The sequence below is a fragment of the Oryctolagus cuniculus genome, chromosome 10 (genome assembly GCF_964237555.1).
Source record: "Oryctolagus cuniculus chromosome 10, mOryCun1.1, whole genome shotgun sequence".
In the NCBI taxonomy this organism is placed as follows: domain Eukaryota; kingdom Metazoa; phylum Chordata; class Mammalia; order Lagomorpha; family Leporidae; genus Oryctolagus; species Oryctolagus cuniculus.
Genome location: NC_091441.1, coordinates 100,915,069 through 100,934,967, shown reverse-complemented (window position 1 = coordinate 100,934,967; position 19,899 = coordinate 100,915,069). Strand labels below are relative to the sequence as shown.

Sequence of the window (19,899 nt, the reverse complement as noted above, 5' to 3'; positions counted from 1 at the left end):
AGGAGCCAGGATCTTCTTCCAGGTCTCCCATGTAGGTGCAGAGGTCCAAGGACTTGGGCCATCATCTACTGCTTTCTCAGGCCATAGCAGAGAGCTGGATGGGAAGAGAAGCAGCCGGACTAGCACCAGTGCCCAAATGGGATGCTGGCGCCGCAGGTGGAGGATTAACCTACTGCGCCACAGTGCCGGCCCCAATATGTGCATTTTCTAAGGGAAGATTCCATGTTTTTATCAGAAGATTAATTTCAAAAACCTTTAAGAAACACTAGATGTTTCTGGGTTACTGATGTGTCTCCAGCATGCAAATCTTATCTGAAAAAATCAAAGAAAAGAACTAAATCTCTATTTCCAGGGTTCAGGGAAGAGGCTAAGAGATGTCTTGCCACATCTATGTCTTGGAATACCATGTGGACCTTTATGTTCAGACTTCACTGATGAATTCTCATGTCAACTTGAGCTGATTGTAATTGCTATTCAGAAACGAAGACACCACAGCTTTCTGTTAAAAATTTTCATTTTTGGTGCTAAATCCTTTGAGTCCAATCTGATGTAGGATATAAGATATAGCAATAAAGCACGTGGGGTATGTTTTGTCTAGAGGAGCATCACGGCTGATATGGCCTTAGGGCCTGATTCCACATCACATTCAGAAGAACCATGTACCTGCTCTGATAACAGCAGAAACAACAGCCAGTAATCCTGCCACTTGTGGAGCATTTAGTACACTAGTCCCAAACACTGGAAACAACAGTAATTTACTGTCACAGCAGTACAGGAGATTTATTCCACAAATGATTTGTTGTTAAGCCTTCGATGTAATAGAAACAGCATCAATATAACATCAAAGCTAAGATATACTTATATTTTAATACGCTAACAATGAGTCTGCTTCACCAGCCTCTGTCTTTGCCCAGAATACTCTCCAGCTGCCCAACCCCACCATATCATGAAGTTAGCAAAAAGGAAGAATCCAAACGCAGCCAGTATCTCATAAAAAATGAATACACTAGCAAAATCCAAGAATTGTGCCCATGATCAAATGTTTTAAGCCTAGGGTAACTATAAGAAAACTACTCAGGACTGAGTTATTGTTTATAATATTTAAATTCTTGTGCTTCAAACCTAAGAATACATTACTGAGCCTCATTAATGAAAGTAAAGCAAAGCAGATTACATTGAACATTCTTAAAAGAAATGTCTGCCAGGTTGAAAAATTACTTTAGGCATAGAATCTTTTCAGGGTCTCAACTGAGGGAACATGTTACATTTGCAAACACTTCTACTGTAAAAAATACTAACTCATAATGGTTAGGAAATTGAACATTATGTTAAATTATTCCCAGACAGAGCACACCAAATTATCAAATAAAAAATTACAAAGTTAAATGTTATTACAGGGTGCAAATTTTATCTGATAATCTAGAAAGGACTTTAGGAAGATTGCAAATGTGATTTTTAAATAGTACTAAATTAAACATAAATGTAGTATAATAAAGTAATAATAATTGATATGCCACGAGAACTGTTTTTGGAATAACTTATTGGCGCTCTGTCAAGCCTTTCTCACTGGGTGCTACAGAATAACAATAGTCATCTGAGCTTCTAAATTCTTACAGATTCTGGATAAAAAGGAGTCAATACCACCAAGGACAAACAAATGACAATGTAAGTAAAAGTGTTTGGCAAACACTATAAACAGTGATGGGTGAAATAAGTTTTGTTAGACTGAGGACAAAGGCCTCAAGAGTCTCCATTTTATCCAACCTGTGCCTTAGACATACTATACTTCAATAATTAAGACCCAACCAAAATCCAGTCCATAAAGTGGTAATGTAAGATGTTTATTAGTGCAATTTATTTAGCACAACGATCACATTAAAATGTTCCAATATACAAACTGTTGAAGTCTAAAGTCACAAAAATACAAACTCAGGTGTATGAACAAAGTTATAAAAATATTATTTAAAAACAAAGCTCTTCTCTAACGCTGGGTCAAAAAAGAAAAGCAAGAAAGACAAACATGCATGTGAAAAACATCCCATTCCCACAGAGCAGCCCTGTCTAATGTGGCTGCCCTACCAGTGACATCTTGGGCCATTCACATGTGACCATCATGGCAATACAGCAGTTCATTGTGGGGCTGCCTAGTTCACAGGAAGCTATATATGAAATATTACATTTATTCTTTTTCAAAATAAAGTATTCCAGTAAAACAGATGCAACTAACAATATATACCAAGTTTTAGCTGCTTGCTCATTGGAAATTTTAATAATACCATAAATTAAAAAACAAAATGTATTTGAAAAAAAAACAAATTTCAAATAAAAATAAGCATAACAAAATGAAAATAAACATGGAATAAATAAATTTCAACCATGAAATGTAAGTGTGTATAACATAGCTGCATCCAGGCTTCACTTCCCCTCTGTCACTTAGACAAGCTATAGGGATTGATTAGAAGCAACAGAAAGATGTCAAACACTAACAATTCTGAAAAGTTTCTTAGTCCCCAAAACAACATATGAAACAACTGCACACCAAACAAATGACTTGTGTTTTATTTGATGGTATATTCTCCTACTATAGTCTTCATATTTTATCAACTGCTTAGAAGATAAGCATAAACTTCTAAAATGTGTCTTCTGTAAAACTCAGGGAAGGAATTCTTGGCAGAGTATCAATCCTCACCCCACCAGATCCCTGAAGACAGAATGCTTCCTAAATTCCAGAGGTCACTGCAGGTACTCAACAAGTATTTCATATTCCAGATCTTAAGCCAGAGCTCTTCTAAGATTCCAAGAGAAGGGCCATGCTCTATTTAAAAATCCAATCAAAACTTATCACTGTAATGGTTCCACAGTATTTATCCTAATGGTTCTATATTTTTGAACTATCAGTTTGGGGAAAAAGAGGAAGGAGAGTAAGAAAGAAACCTTGAAGCAATCCTCAAAAGGATGACTGTGAATGCTAACATTCAAGGTAGAGGGCTTTACACACAGATTTTCCCATGTGATCCATCAATCCCACTGACATACAGCATAAAAAGACATCTCCAGAGTTCAGAGATACTAATCCTGATTAAAGTTCAAGCCCAATCAGATAATCATGTCACCAGTTAAAATGGTTATGGTTCCTAAATGTGTTGTAACTTTCTTTCACTTTGGTGTTGTTACAGAAAATATTTTTTTCATGTGTATGAACATTCTAATATTCTACTACAGGATTCAAGAACATTATAGCTTAGTTGCATTTTCTTTAATTTTCTATCACTTATTTTGGTAATTCATAATCAGCTACTGTGGTATTAAAATCAAGATTTTCAGGAGAACCTAAGAGTAGACAAAGAGATAATAATTTCATATCAAAAATAATTTTGGCCAAATTTGCAAATAACATAGGATGATTTAATTTGGAGAAACACTTTTCCAAGTTTAATCAGAGTTACTCTAAATTAGCGATCATGATTCTAATTTTAGTAAGGTAGAGCGAAACAGAGGTAGCCTGGAAGATTAATCTTCCCTAAAAGCAAGCTCGCAGAGGGGAAAGAAGAAGGAGAAGGAAAGGAGATTCACTACAGTACTGGTGGCCTCGACCCCTTTATGAAAGCACACGTTCTCATGTGGTGTTGATTTACACTGAAGATTCAAAAACCAAGTGAAAAAAGGCCAACTAAAAATGCTTAAATTAAAGGGAAAAAATGAGATCGAATTAGATGATTAAATGAATTTTGAGAGCAAGAAATAAAAGACATTAGAGGACCTTTATAAAAATATTAAAATTAAAAAGAATTCATGTTGCATTCTGTGCTCACAAAGGGAAAGGAGGTTCCATCAAGCCCTGCAGACACAAGAAGAAGCAGGTGGTTTGCTCAGGAATCGGCAGAAATAGGCCCCGAAGAACTACCCTCAGCTTCTTCTATATCGTGTCCAGGAAGGAAAAGCAAAGCTCTGCAAAATGCTGAAGGTTTTAGAAGTGTAACGGTGCTTAGGAAAGATCATTGGTCTGGTGTTGGCAGCAGCCCCAGTGTTGAGACACACTCTAGGCTTCTAGGAGGAGAAAAATAGAAAGGGAGGAGGAAGTAGGAGGGGAAAGAAAGGGCAAAAAAAAGCACAGGTCATTAGTAAACAGCAAGTTCAACATAGCAAGATGCTCTTAAATGCTTTATATGCTTTCAGGACTATAGACAACATTTGGAAGGAAATAGCAACAGGAATTTTCAAAATGGCACTGAGCTACCCAGGCCAGTTAATGAGGGCCAAATTAGAATGAAGTCACAACATGCTTCAAAAACATGCACATTTCACCCCTTCTAATTTCCTCCCCCAATGAATCATGCACATTTTCAGTAAAAATACCTGCTTTAATGAAATTAAGAGGTCAACATTCAAAACTCAAAGAACCCAGGTACAAAAACTAGATTCTACCTAAGGGACACCTAAGAGGGCCGGCACCGCAGCTCACTAGGCTAAATCCTCTGCCTGGCGGCGCCGGCACACCGGGTTCTAGTCCCGGTCGGGGCGCCGGATTCTGTCCCGGTTGCCCCTCTTCCAGGCCAGCTCTCTGCTGTGGCCAGGGAGTGCAGTGGAGGATGGCCCAAGTCCTTGGGCCCTGCACCCCATGGGAGACCAGGATAAGTACCTGGCTCCTGCCATCGGATCAGCGTGGTGTGCCAGCCGCAGTGCACTGGCCACGGTGGCCATTGGAGGGTGAACCAACGGCAAAGGAAGTCCTTTGTCTCTGTCTCTCTCTCTCACTGTCCACTCTGTCAAAAAAAAAAAAAAAGGGGGGGGGGACACCTAAGAGGGGTCTTTCTAGACCCACTCTCATAAAGCCCCTGGGCAGTACATAAACAGTGATTTTTTTCTGTCACAAGAGAAGTAAAAGTCTTTAGAAGTAAGGACCAAGCTGCATATTTTCCCCTTCTTTTTTCTGCACTATTAAGAACTGGCAGTGAAGAATAACTGCTACACAGAGTTTGAGCCTCTTCTGCTCAGTCTTGATGGTAGTATTGATAGTTGTTTCCTTCCAGGATGAAAATGGCATCCAGTTTCTTTCTTCCTTTCGTTTTTCTCTTTCTTTCTCTTTCTCTCTCTCTCTCTTTCTTTCACATGTATTATTCCCACATTTTTAAGTGGCATAGTGCAATATTTCAACATGTGTATAAAGTATACTGAATACATTACAAAATTAGCATTTCCATTTTGTGGTCTTTTTCTTTATGTTCAGAGCCTACTGACTCTTCCTTCCATATCCACTCTTTCAAAAAAACAGCTAATCAAATTGATCTCTTCCAACATGCCCTTCCCTTGATATTGTCTTTTGGTTAAAGAAAGCTGAATTTACTCATTTAAATTAGTTTACAGCCGGGGCTGGAACTGTGTCACAGCAGGTAAACCAATCTCCTGCAGTGCCAGCATCCCATATGAGCACTGGTTCGAGTCCCAGCTGCTCTACCTCAGATCCAGCTCTCTGCTATGGCCTGGAAAAGCAGTAGAAGATGGCCCAAGTCCTTGGGCCCCTGTACTCATGTGGGAGACCCAGAAGAAGCTCATGGCTTCGACTGGCGTAGCTCCAGCCATAGTGGCCAACTAGGGAGTAAACCAACAGATGGAAGACCTTCTCTCTCTCTCTCTCTGCCTCTATGTGTAATTCTTTCAAATAAATAAATGATCTTTTTTAAAAAAGTTTATATTCAAGCCTCTTCTTTAATCAAGGGGACATTTGCTTTTTTTTTTTTTTACAGGCAGAGTGGACAGTGAGAGAGAGAGACAGAGAGAAAGGTCTTCCATTTGCCGTTGGTTCACCCTCCAATGGCCTCCGTGGCCGGTGTGTTGAGGCCAGCGCACCGCGCTGATCTGAAGGCAGGAGCCAGGTGCTTCTCCTGGTCTCTCATGGGGTGCAGGGCCCAAGCACTTGGGCCATCATCCATGGCACTCCCAGGCCATAGCAGAGAGCTGGCCTGGAAGAGGGGCAACTGGGACAGAACCCAGCGCCCCGACCGGGACTAGAACCTAGTGTGCCAGCGCCGCTAGGCGGAGAATTAGCCTATTGAGCCACGGCGCCGGCCTGCATAATTTTTTAAAATCAAATCATACAATTTTGTGTTCAGGGTAGACACTATATGGACAATGCTACACACAAATAAGATTATCAAAGAAATATAAAATATCAGCTCAGGGGCCGGTGCTGCAGTGCAACAGATTAATGCCCTGGCCTGAAGCGCCAGCATCCCACATGGGTGCCGGTTTGAGACCTGGCTGTTCCACGTCCTGTTCAGCTCTCTGCTATGGCCCGGGAAAGCAGCAGAAGATGGCCTAAGTCCTTGGACCCCTGTACCCATGTAGGGGACCAAGAAGAAGCTCCTGGCTTCTGGCTTCGGATTGCCCAGGCCATTGCGGCCATCTGGGGAGTGAACCATCGGTTGGAAGCCCTCTCTCTCTGCGTAACTCTTTCAAATAAATAAATAAATCTTTAAAAAAAAAAAAAAAAAAAAAGGTCTGCTAATTCAAAAAAAAAAAAAAATCAGCTCATCAAAGTGGAAGACAAGGTAGCACTTCTGGTTGTTTCTAGTTTTTAAAGTAAAGGGTAGGGACCAGCACCGTGGCTCACTTGGTTAATCCTCTGCCTGCGGCACCGGCATCCCACATGGGCACCGGGTTCTAGTACCGGTTGCTCCCCTTCCAGTCCAGCTCTCTGCTGTGGCCCAGGAGAGCAGTGGAGGATGGCCCAAGTGCTTGGGTCCCTGCACCCGCATGGGAGACCAGGAGGAAGCACTTGGCTCCTGGCTTCGGATTGGCGCAGTGCCGGCTGTAGCGGCCATTTGAGGAGTGAACCAATGGAAGGAGCACCTTTCTCTCTGTCTCTCTCTCTCTCTCACTGTCTATAACTCCACCTGTCAAATAAAAAAATAAAATAAAAATAAAAAAAAAATAAAGGGTATCTAATTTTTGAGTTGCTAATAAGGATGTTAATGTCACTGGGTAAAACTATTACAACAAACAGAACCTAGTCATCAACAAATCTGAGGTATGAAGACATACTCAACATTTCCTAAGGTCATAGAATAAGCAGTAAATCCTGGAATAGCTGCTATTGCTAATACAATGATTTATGGAAGCCTTAGAACTGAGATATTCTGTGGAAGATCACAGAATGGCTTTTCATGGCTGAGATATGTAGACATGAAGAGAAACCCAAAGACACTGCACTTCTGTGAATCAAATGCTATGCCCCAGTTAAGAGCACGCTCTGCTGCAAAGAACAACATGCTTGATCATTAGAAGTCAACTCATTTGGGTCAACAGTGGTAGTGTGCTTACAACTGCAGATTAAGTGCAAGTGCAGTCATTTTTAAAAAGAAAACACATGATTGTCACACAGGCTACATTCTAATGAGGCTTCTGTAGTACATCCCTATGAACTCCTGCTACTGCGTACAGAATTTCGCTCCCTCAAAGATGGGTAGTGGGGTCGGGGGGGATTGGTGCTGGTTATGAGGTGAGAAACCACAGAAAGGGGCTAGGAGATAAAAGCTATAAATTTCAAAACCAAAAGTTAAGAGAAAGATAAAGGAAAAACAAACTAAGGGCAAAAGAAAATTTAAAGAAATATTGCTCACAGGCTTCCTCACACTGAGCCTGTGTGCACTGAGGGTAGAGAGCTGTCTTAGAGTTATAGTAGCCAATGTCTCCCATTCTTGGATGATGATTAATCTGTACCTATAGGGGTACTTCAAAAAATTCATGGAAATGCACAGAACTATGCATGAATATCAAAATTTTCTTGCACCAAAATAAATCTTTTACTTCCATTTTCCATGAACTCTTTGAAGTATCCTCTTCTAATAGTGTTTTTAAGGCGGCTCATCTTCTGTGTGGTACAGCAACAAATATTGAAGGATTATCACAAGAAGTTCATTCTTCCCTTCTACCATCGGAGATTTATATGGCAGATCAATACTCTCAGGAATAACTCAAGTCCTTCCACTAACAATCCTCTCAAAAGAGGTTGTTAAGGTATTTGCTGTGAATATTTCACCCACATATCTGGGGAATCCTGGGCACCACTTACCTGTAGTATCATTCCCTTCTATTCCATGATCACCGTTGGCTAGCACTGTTGGCTTAGAAGATGGAGAACCTGCAGCAATTACAAAGAATAATTACCTATCGTGAAAGAAAAACAAAAACATATTCAAGTATCACCTTCCTAGTTGAATTTCTGTTGCTCTTCATAGCTTAGAGCATAGAAAACTATTCAGAATTAAAATATCCAATAAAAGGTAACCCAAGAGGCCAGAGTAGTGATGCAGCAGCTAAGTCACCGCTTCTGAGCCAGCATCCCAAATGAGTGCTGGTTGAGTCCCACATGCCCCATGACCAATCCAGCTCCCTGCTTATTGCATGGGGGAAAGCAGCAAATTATGGCCTGATTGCTTGGGCCCAAGCCACCCATATGACAGACCAAAATGGAATCCCAGGTGGAGGGTGAACCACTGGATGTAATATGATATAACCAGGTAGTCCGCAAAAGTTTAGGTGAGTTGGAGTTCTTACAGCCTTGCAATGTAACTCTCTAACTGTTGGATTGATACTCCTACCTTCCTAGGATATACCTGTCTCATTGGGAACCAGGGTGCCTCACACAACCCTACTCCATTTGTAGTGATTAAGGTAATATCCCCTAACTCATAAAAGCGGCTGAAAGCTGGGGAGGAGTCTCTTTTTGCCACAGACCACATTTTTAGAAGCATCACTTTCGTTTTCTCTCTCTTTCATGGGCAGCCCTCACTTGTGCAGGAATGCATGTTTATTCATTCACTGTTAAGTAAATCCTGTTCCTATTTGCACATGTTACTAAGTCTCCTCTTAGAATTTTTATCTCCGTGGAGGACAAGAACCTGGACTGGAAATTAATATCCTTATTGCCCACATCAGATGGAAGATATCTCTCTCTCCCTTCCTCCCTTCACGACTTTCAAATCAACTAATTGCTTTAAAAAAAAAAAAAAGGAAACTCAGAACCAAAACATACTCATTAATTCCCACATTGCCCAAGCTCTATTATGTTCCACAGTACAAGAGAACCCTTCCTAAAAGCAAGCTTATGTCTTTTTTGTTCAGGAAATTGTCAGAGATTACCATGAAGTTCAATAAGGCCATAATTAAGCACCACAGGTTTAGCGTTTAGCATCTTTATTCAAATCAAAGCCATTTCAAACTACTCCCACACAGGAAATTCAGGGTACCCACAGCGCTCCTAGATGTGAGCATCACATGCAGATCACCAACAACACTTCTTGAAGCATGGGATTTCTTTCCATTCTAAGGTGTTTTTTGTGGGGAGCAACTGGGAGCAACTCGGACTAGACTGTTACTGGAATTAAGACTTATTCTATGCATCTGCTTTCCCACAATATGGCGCTGGGAGAGGAGGCAACAGCTTCTACCCAGCTGCCTCTCACCAACTTGACAAGCTGCAGGACCTGCTCCTGATTGGAGGAGAGCAGCGTACTCGGCGTGTGGGCAGCCGAGTTAGGATTGGCGGAGGAGGACTATAAAGGAGGAGAGAGACGGCATGCACCAGGAACATCTAAGGGGAACATCTAAGGGGAACATCTAAGGGGAACACCTAAGGGGAACACCTGTGCAGCCCCCGAGAGAGCCGGCCGGCGGTGTGCTGCTCTCCCGCGGAAGTGGGGAATGTGGCAGGGGGAACTGCCCCTTCCACGGAGGTGGAAGGGACAGTAGCCAACCCGGGAAGAACCAACAGCAAACCCGGGGAGGGCCGAGCAGACAAAAGAACAGCGCAGGGTCCTGTGTCGTTCCTCCACGAAGAGGGGGAGCGACATAATGGTGCCGTGATTCGGATATGAAGCCTAGGCAGGGTTTTGTGTCGTTCCTCCATGAAGAGGGGGAGCGACAGTTTTTTTTTTTTTTTTTTTTTTAAGATTTATTTATTGCCAGCACCGCGGTTCACTAGGCTAATTCTTCACCTTGTGGCACCAGCACACCGGGTTCTAGTCCCGGTCGGGGCGCCGGATTCTGTCCCGGTTACCCCTCTTCCAGGCCAGCTCTCTGCTGTGGCCAGGGAGTGCAGTGGAGGATGGCCCAAGTGCTTGGGCCCTGCACCCTATGAGAAACCAGGAGAAGCACCTGGCTCCTGCCATTGGATCAGCGCAGTGCGCCGGCCGCAGTGCGCTGGCTGCGACAGCCATTGGAGGGTGAACCAACGGCAAAAGGAAGACCTTTCTCTGTCTCTCTTTCACTGTCCACTCTGCCTGTCAAATTAAAAAAAAAAAAAATTTACTTATTTATTTATTTGAAAGTCAGAGGGGCCGGCTCTGTGGCGCAGCAGGTTAACGCCCTGGCCTGAAGCGCCGGCATCCCATATGGGCGCCAGTTTGAGTCCCAGCTGCTCCTCTTCCAATCCAGCTCTCTACTATGGCCTGGCCTGGGATAGCAGTAGAAGAAGGCCCAACTCCTTCGGCCCCTGCACCTCTGAAGGAGACCCAAAAGAAGCTCCTGGCTCTTGATCAGTACAGCTCTGGCCATTGCAGCCATCTGGGCAGTCAACCAGCGGATGGAAGACCTCTCTCTCTGTCTCTATCTCTCTCTGTAACTCTCTTCAAAATAAATAAAATAAATCTTAAAAAAAAAAAAGAAAAAGAAATAAAGTCAGAATTATACAGAGATAAAAGGAGAGGCAGACAGAGAGAAAAAGAGAGAAAGGTCTTCCATCTGCTGGTTCACTCCCCAACTGGCTGCCATGGCCACAGCTGCCCCGATCCAAAGCCAGGAGCCAGGAGCCAGGAGCTTCCCATGTGGGTGCAGGGGCCCAAGGACTTGGGCCATTTTCTACTGCTTCCCCAGGCCATAGCAGAGAGCTGGATCGGAAGTGGAGCAGCCAGGAGGCAAATCGGCGCCCATGAGATGCTGGAACTGCAGGAGGTGGCTCTACCCACTATGCCACAGCGCAGGCCCCTCCATTTTAAGTTATTCTAATAGGACACAGGTCTCTGATAATGATAGGATGCTAAGCATCTTTTCATGTGTCTATTTGCAATACCTTTATTTATTTTCCTTGGTGAACTGAACGGTAAAGTTTTTGATTATTTTTCAATTCTTTTTTTATAATTTTGAGATTCCTTTTGATTATCAGCCTTTTGTCAGATGAGTTTTACAAATAGTTTCTCCTAGTCTTTAGCATAAAATATTTGTAGAAGAGCAATCCCAAGGAGAAACAAGCTTAACCACTATACCATCATCAAGTTCACCCTGAACACTGAGTTGGCCTGGAAGAAGACAGAAGACACCAACACACTCAAATTCATTGTGGATGAGAAGGCCAACAAGCACCCAATCAAATGGGCTGTGAAGAAACACTGATTTATATGTGGCCAAATGAGTATCTTGGATCAGGCCTGAAGGAGAGAACAAAGGCATAAGTTTGACTGGTTCCTGCTTATGATGCTTTGGATGTCCAACAAGAGGATGATCACTTAAACTGAGTCCATCCAGATGGTTAACTTTTAGTATATATGTTTTTTCATCATTTGAAAAGAAATCTTTTTGGGGCCAGCATTGTGGTAAAACGGGTTAAGTTGCTATCTGTGATGCCAGCACCCTACTACACCCACTCAAGTCCTAGCTGTTCCACTTCCAATCTAGCTCCCTCCATGCATGTGGGAGACCCAGATGAAGTTCCTGGCTCCGGTCTTCAGCCTTGCCCACCCCTAATAATAGTGGTCATTTAGGGAGAGAACCAGCAGATGGAATATCTCTCTTCGTCTGTCCCCCTCTCTCTCTGTAACTCTGCCTTCAAAATAAACAAATTAATATTTTAAAAAATTTGAATAATTCAAGGTCATATGACTTTTTCCAGTTTCACACTGAGGCCTATGACACATTTGGAATTAAATTTTGTAATTTGTGCAAAATGTTGGTCTAGGTTTATATTTTTTGTATATGGATATCTAATTTTTCAGCATCATTTGTTAAAAAGACTGCCTTTATTCTACTGAAATGCTTTTGCTACTTTATGGAAGATCAACTGACTGTGATATGTATGTGTGGGTCTGTTTCTTGGCCTTCTATTCCGTTCCACTAATCTGTGAATCCACCCATTTGCCAATACCACACTGTCTTGGTTATTGTATCTGTACAGTAAATCCTGAAATAAGATAAAGGACCCTCCATTAAAAAATATAGATATTTGTGCTTCTACTGAATATACAGTCTTGAGGATGTACAACATTTATGAAAGGCTCTGATTATAACTAACATTTCAACTCTTGCCTAGATCTGCAGTCAGCCTGCTGACCCAAGACTCTCCCATAAATCATTCTCATGAATCTTACAGATATTTTCCATAAGATACAAATGAAAATCTAGAACATATGCTACTAAAATATAAAATGAAAGATTTTACTATGGAAAACAACTCTGGTCTCCTCAAATCTAAGGCAGAAAACTTTCACACAAACTTCTCTCTAAAGCGATCATTTATTCTGTTACCTCAGAAGTACAACCAAGAGAACAAAGTAAAAGAACAAAGTAGACCAAAGAGAGAATATCAATTAACTGGAAAAGAGAAATAAAGGTACGAAAGGTAAGATTTTTACTAACGACCCATTATGTAACATGTACTCTGCTAAGTCTTCCCAGATTGTATTTTACTTATTCAGAGACGCCACAATGCTATATCTCACATTTGGCATAAACAAATTCCATTTCACCACCAAGGAACAAGCTTATATGACTTATTTTTCCTCGCTCAAGAAATAATGCATATTTTTAAAGAAACTGTGTTATTTTAAAATGCAGATTACAAGAAAATGAAAATTACAAAAATTGATACCCTCTTAATACTATGAGAGTGACCAAAGCCTTTTGAAATTTTGGTATTAGTGTAGGAAAACAGATATGTCACACACACCACTGAGGGAATGTGAATTGAAACAACCTTTTTATGGCAGTCCATCCATCACATTTGTAAATACCACCTTGAAAATCCATTTCTGGTATTTACTTTACCAAGTCACATAAAAGTATACAAAAATGAATGTTTCTTATGGCATTGCTTTAAAGTAACAAATATTTACCAATGGATTCACAGTGTAAGATAAAATACAGCCATAAAAGAAATGAAGTAGCTTTTGAGGTATTGATAAGGGAAGATGTTAGGTCATAACAAGAAAATAAATGCTAACATGGCAGAGTAGCTTTATGAAAAAAATACATAATCAAAAAAAATACAAAAGAATATATACCAACACCACTGCCAAAGGTAAAGGACCAGGATGCAGGAGCTGTGGGGAGGACACTCTCACAAACATAAAGTCATCATTTAGTTGACTGCAGAACATGCTAAAGTATCTAAGATAAACGAAGATGGCAGACTGAGACACATGTCAGCCTCAACATACTACCACAAGTGTTAGAAAATAACCAAAAAGATTATCAATTTAAAGCAATAAAAGATCTAGGAATCAAGAAGGGTGGACTCCAGTAGATGGGAAATTATGAGGAAAACCCAGGAAAATGGGAACACAAGGAAAAACAACAACAGCTCAAAGACGGTAGAGGAGAGAAGCTAAGCTTAGAGGCAGCAGGACTACTGGGTCTTTGGTAGCAGCTGTAAGGCCATTCCTATCCCCTATGTTTACATTTTCGTACCCTCCCAATAGTCAGCCTTGTGTCAACTCATAGATGGATGAGAGAGACTGGATGCTCTGGCACAACCAGACACCAGCTCATCATGGTTTCACAATACCTGGAGTCAGGGAGTCCTCATTCCCAGAGGATTATATATTGGCATTGCACACCTGGCAGCACTATCACATCACACAATATTTTATACACAGACAGAGCTGCCAAATAACCAAGAAAAACTACTACTCCCAAAGATATCATATTCAGAGAATAAATACCACCCAAGTAAACAATGTTGATACAGCAAATAAAAACTTTTTAAAGATTTGTTTATTTTTAAACTCAGAGTTACAGAGAGAGAAAGAGATCTTCCATCTGCTGGTTCATTCCCCAGATGGCTGCAATGGCCAGGGCTGGGCCAGGCTGAAGCTAGGAGCCAGGAGCTTCATCTGGGTTTCCCATGTACGTGGCAGTGGTCCAAGCACTTGGACCATCTTCTGCTGTTTTTCTCACGCCATTACCAAGGAGCTGGATTGGAACAGGAGCAGTTGAGACTTGAAGTGGTGGCGCCCATATGGGATGATGGCATCGCAGGAGGCTACTGCACACACCACGGCACAATGTCGGCCCTGTAATCCACAGTGGGTAGTCACAGCCTTTAATGCTGGCATCTCATATGAGTGCTGGTTCAAGTCCTAGCTGCTCCACTTCTGATCCAGATCCCTGCTACTAGCCTGAGAAAAGCAGTGGAAGACAGCCTACGTGCTTGGGCCCCTGCCACCCATGTGGGAGACCCAGACGAAGCTCCTGGCTTCAGCCTGGTTCAGCCCCAGCACTTGTGGCCATCTAGGGAGTGAACAGCAGATGGGAAGATATCTCTGTCTCTCTCATTCTCTGTAACTCTGATTCTCAAACAAATAAATCTTTTAAAACAATTTTTTAAAAGGAAAATAGAACACACCCATGAAATCAAAGCAAACCCTAAACAAAACAAAAGTGAATTATTTAATATTTAACAAAGCCTTTTGCAAATTAGATGGCTTCCAATTCTTGGAATCGGAAAAATTGAGAGATAATAATGGAACTGTCATCTAATAGAAAATTGAAAATAATTTTTATAATGTTGTACTATGATATACTTACTGTAACAAAGTATTGAGAACATTCTTATAACAAAGCTTTCCATTGACTATGATGTCTATAAAAAAATGAGACTAAAATTGCTAAATCCTATTTAATCCTAGAGAAAAACATCAATCTACAAATTCTTAATCTAATTGAGAAAAGTAATGGATTTCATCATCCTAGGAAAAACAGTACAAATTTAATCTTTATGACTAGTAATGATTTATCAAAAATTATAATATTCATTTATTTGAAATCTTTGCCCTAAAAAGTTCTCAGAATGAACCTGATAGTTAGCCTCTCTGAGGAGATCCTATGCTTTACTTTTGCATTAAGTTACTATGATTATGAACTACTTTTCTTCTCTTTGCCAAAAAGAAATTATACAGTTACCCCTCAGTACCTGGAGGGATTGGCTCTAGAACAATACCAAAACCTTTATATGAAAGACAGTAGTATTTGCACATACCCTGACACATCCTCCAGTATACATTAATCTATCTCCACATTACTGTACTTTTTTAGAGACTAACAACTGGAAAAATGTCTGCACATGTTTAGTATCAGATTCAACCATCCTAGGCCTATTATGTATTAAATCCACAACTGAATCTGTAAAATCATAACTCATGGCAAAGAAGGCCTGAATGAATTTTCAAATCAAAGTCAGATGACAACTATTTTTGCAAAGTTTCAAACTATTTATGGATATCATTCCCTAAATATGATCACTGAGACCAAAAGCAAATTTAGGATTACACATTTATACTTTCAGAAATAACTACCACTTTGGTTTATAGACACAATTGCTTGTTAATCTGTACATTCATTATCATAATCCAAACCTGAGCAACATGATTTCAGTTCAGTTTAACAATAAATAAAACTATTTCAATTCAGTTTAAGAAGCAGTGACTGCACAGCTCACTTGATCTGCTTTTCTTTTTTTTTTTTAAGATTTTTTTATTTATTTATTTGAGAGGTCAAGTTACAGACAGTGAGAGGGAGAGAAAGGTCTTTGTTCCGTTGGTTCACCCCCTAAATGGCCGCAACGGCTGGAGCTGCACCGTTGATCTGCTTTTCTCCATGGTTCTCTCCTGCCATTTGTTCCACATACCACTTTTCTCTTTGGTTTCTGGTAAGCTAAACAAAAAGTATTTACCAAGAAGAAAAGGAAAAGAAAGGGGCTGGGCTGGGCTGGACTGGGCTGGTTAAAGGGAGAGGGAATGAAATTCAGGAAATAGTCTTAGAAGCATACATCTAAATTCAGTTTGCAAGGACCACAGAATGACACTTTTAGCAAAAGCCATTTACATTAACCTTTGTATTGTATCTCCTGAACAGAACTCCAGAATTGAACCCAGTACTCTATTTTTCTCCTCTTGGATGACAAGCAGAAAATGTACACTGAAAACATCCTAAGCTGAGTCTTGAAAGGCAGAGTTACACAGAGAGGGAGAGACAGACACAGAGACCGGTATCTTTGATTAGCTGGTTCATTTCCCAGTGGACACAATGGCTCAGCCAAAGCCAGGATCTCCAAACTCCATCCAGGTCTCCCACATAGGTGGTGGGGAGACTGCAAGCACTCAAGACCATCTTCCACTGCTTTCCCAGGAACATTAGCAGGAAGCCGGATCAGAAGTGGAGCAACAAAGACAAACCAGCATAACTGCATTGCAAGAGGAAGCTTAACCAGCTGTGCCACAATGCTGACCCCCTTAGCTGAATTTCTTATGTACCTTCAAATTCTACTCCTTCTGTAGCCTTCTCCACTTCAAGTAATGGCAGGTTTTTTTCCTTTCAGTTGCTCAGGCTAAAATTCATGGAGAATCCTAAAAATCATCTCTGGCAATGTCAGAGCACTGTTAGAGCAGTTCTGGAAGCATCGCATGGGTTATTTATTTTTTATTTATTTATTTATTTATTTATTTTTAATTTTTTTTGACAGGCAGAGTAGACAGTGAGAGAAACAGAGAGAAAGGTCTTCCCTTGCCATTGGTTCACCCTCCAATGGCCGCCACAGTCGGCGCGCTGTGGCCGGCGCACCACGCTGATCTGAAGGCAGGAGCCAGGTGCTTCTCCTGGTCTCCCATGGGGTGCAGGGCCCAAGGACGTGGACCATCCTCCACTGCACTCCCTGGCCACAGCAGAGAGCTGGCCTGGAAGTGGGGCAACCGGGACAGAATCTGGCGCTCCGACCAGGGCTAGAACATGGTGTGCCGGCGCCGCAAGGCGGAGGATTAGCTTAGTGAGCCACGGCACTGGCCCATTGCATGGGTTAAATTCAGATAAGTGAATGGGAGGAAAGTGGGTGGATACAAGTAGTAGATACACCAGTTTCAAAGAAGGAGCAAAATAAAAAGATTACATGGAAATGGGATTGAGCTAAGACTTTTTTCTTAAAGATTCATTTACTTTTGAAAGAGCTACAATAGGCCAGTGCCACGGCTCACTAGGCTAATCCTCCACCTAGCGGCGCTGGCACACCGGGTTCTAGTCCCGGTCGGGGCGCCAGATTCTGTCCCGGTTGCCCCTCTTCCAGGCCAGCTCTCTGCTGTGGCCCGGGAAGGCAGTGGAGGATGGCCCACTTGCTTGGGCCCTGCACCCCATGGGAGACCAGGAGAAGCACCTGGCTCCTGCCATCGGATTAGCGTGGTGCGCCGGTCGCAGTGCGCCAGCTGTGGCGGCCATTGGAGGGTGAACCAACGGCAAAAGGAAGACCTTTCTCTCTGTCTCTCTCTCTCTCACTATCCACTCTGCCTGTCAGGGGGAAAAAAAAAAAAGGAGCTACAAAGAAGAAGAAACAGAGAGAAAAAGAGATCTTCCATCCTCTGGTTCACTCTCCCAAATAGATCCAATGGCCAGCACTGGGTCAAGCCAAAGCCAGGAGCCAAGAGCTTCATCTGGGGGCCAGCGCTGTGGCATAGTGGGTTAAAGCCCCAGTCTGCAGCGCCAGCATCCCATATGGGCACCAGTTCGAGTCCTGGCCGCTCCTCTTCCAACTCAGCTATCTGCTATGGCCTTGGTAAGCAATGGAAGATGGCCCAAGTCCTTGCACCCCTGCACCTGCATGGGAGACCTGGAAGAAGCTCTTGGCTCCTGGCTTCGGATCAGCTCAGCTCCATCCGTTGCAGTCATTTGGGGAGTGAACCAGTGGAATGGAAGCTCGCTCGCTCTGGCTCTCTCTCTCTCTCTGGCTCTACCTCTCTAACTCTGTCTTTCAAATAAACAAAATAATTCTTTAAAAAAAAAAAAAAAGAGCTTCATCTGGGTCTCCCACATGGATGCAGGGGCCAAAGCACTTGGGCCATCTTTTGCTACTTTCCCAGGTACATTAGCAGGAAGCTATATCAGAAGTGGAGCAGCCAGGACATGAACTGGTATCCATACAGGATGCCAGCACAGCAGGAAGCACTGGCCCCCAATTTTTTTTAAATATCAAGATATTTTTAATGATGGAATATTTGATGCTTACAAATGATTCAGCTGAATGAAAGAAAGTGATAATGCTACAGTCAAACAACTACGACTGTAGTGCCCTTGGATGACAGCAGGGGCAGCTCAGTCATGTGAACAGCAGCAGAGTATGAGGACACAGACAAAGGTAGCATAGGAGGAGTTGTGTGATGGGATGATGTGGAGATTCTCTTTTGATTGAATACATTGATCCTCTGTTCTAAAAGTCATCAGCTAAGAAAATGAGCAGGAGAGGACCCACGCTGTGGCATAGTTGATAAAGTCACCACCTGCAATGTCGGCATCCCATATGGGTGCATGTTCGAGTCCCGGCTGTTCCACTTCCAATCCAGCTCTCTGCTATGGCCTGGGAAAACAACAGAAGATGGCCCAAGTCCTTGGGCCCCTGTACCCGGGTGGCAGACCTGGAAGAAGCTCCTGGCTTCAGATAGGTGCAGCTCCGGCCATTGTAGCCAATTAGGGAGTGAATCAGTGGAAGGAAGACCTCTCTCTCCCTTTCTCTCTCTCTTTCTCTGCCTCTCCTTCTATCTCTGTGCAACTCTTTCAAATAAATAAATAAATCTTAAAAAAAAAAAAAAAGAGCAGGAGGGCAAGTGTCGGAAGTTTGGAAACAAAAAATATGAAAGAGTTTTCCATGACGACTCTCCAAATTCATGCAAGCAAATGGCAGAGCCCTGACCACCATCTTGCTTATTTTCAAGCTCATGGGGCACTGACAGCAGACAACCCACGAGAGGCCTTAGTATGCAGGTAAGGATTTGACAGTGAGCTTCGACTGGCAGTCAACACAGAAGACAATATAAGCACCAAACAGAAACTCTTAGAGGCTAAAGAAGTTAATAGGCATGGCCGGCACCACAGCTCACTAGGCTAATCCTCCGTCTGTGGTGCCGGCACGCCAGTTTCTAGTCCCGGTTGGGGCGCCGGATTCTGTCCTGGTTACTCCTCTTCCAGTCCAGCTCTCTGCTGTGGCCCGGGAGGGCAGTGGAAGATGGCCCAAGTGCTTGGGCCCTGCACCCACATGGGAGACCAGGAAGAAGCACCTGGCTCCTGGTTTCAGATCGGTGCAGCTCATTTGGGGGGTGAACCAACAGAAGGAAGACCTTTCTCTGTGTATCTCTCTCTCAGTGTCTAACTCTGCCTGTCAAAAAAAAAAAAAAAAAAAATGCTCTGAAAACATACTTTCCAAAATCAGTAGCAGAGTCCCTGAAATCTGTGCTCTTTATCAAAAAAAGACTCTTACTTACTGACTGAACGTGTCAATATGTCTAAGGAATTTGCCTTTTGAGTTAAATAAGTATATCTTTCGTTTAAAAAAAAACACACTACCTATGAGTCATTAAATCAAGTAGAAAGTGTGTTCATGAAAATAATTTGGCTTCATAGAAAGAACATGGTGTTTAGAATTATTAAGACATAGGTTCAGTTTGAGGTTTGGCAGTTACTGACTAAATGAACAAATGTGACTCCTTCAGGCTTTCCAAGTCTCTGTGGCCTCACCTGGAAAGTGGGATTAAATGTAGTAATATAGGAGGCAGTATTTTGTAAGAAAGTGCTAACAACTATTATTCTCATTGGTAACTATAAACTGACAATAGGTTTATAGATCTACAGACTAGTTAGAAATTAACTATAAAGTGA

The 19,899-nt window shown here is 42.2% G+C and overlaps 1 protein-coding gene across 49 annotated transcripts in view; it reads right to left on the bottom strand.

The window, feature by feature from the left end:
• Positions 1-19,899, bottom strand: part of MAP4 (microtubule associated protein 4) — a 191,945-nt gene that overhangs the window by 96,527 nt on the left and 75,519 nt on the right. For 38 of the 49 annotated variants that reach the window (XM_070050864.1, XM_070050865.1, XM_017343789.3 and 35 more), the window contains one exon: positions 8,072-8,140. The exons of 9 other annotated variants lie outside the window; for them this stretch is intronic. In XM_070050864.1, the coding sequence (XP_069906965.1) occupies positions 8,072-8,140 (69 nt within the window). Of the gene's footprint in view, positions 1-1,820; positions 4,048-8,071; positions 8,141-19,899 lie in introns of those variants that run through there. 2 more of the 49 variants (XM_051852482.2, XM_070050906.1) reach the window with 1 other exon arrangement.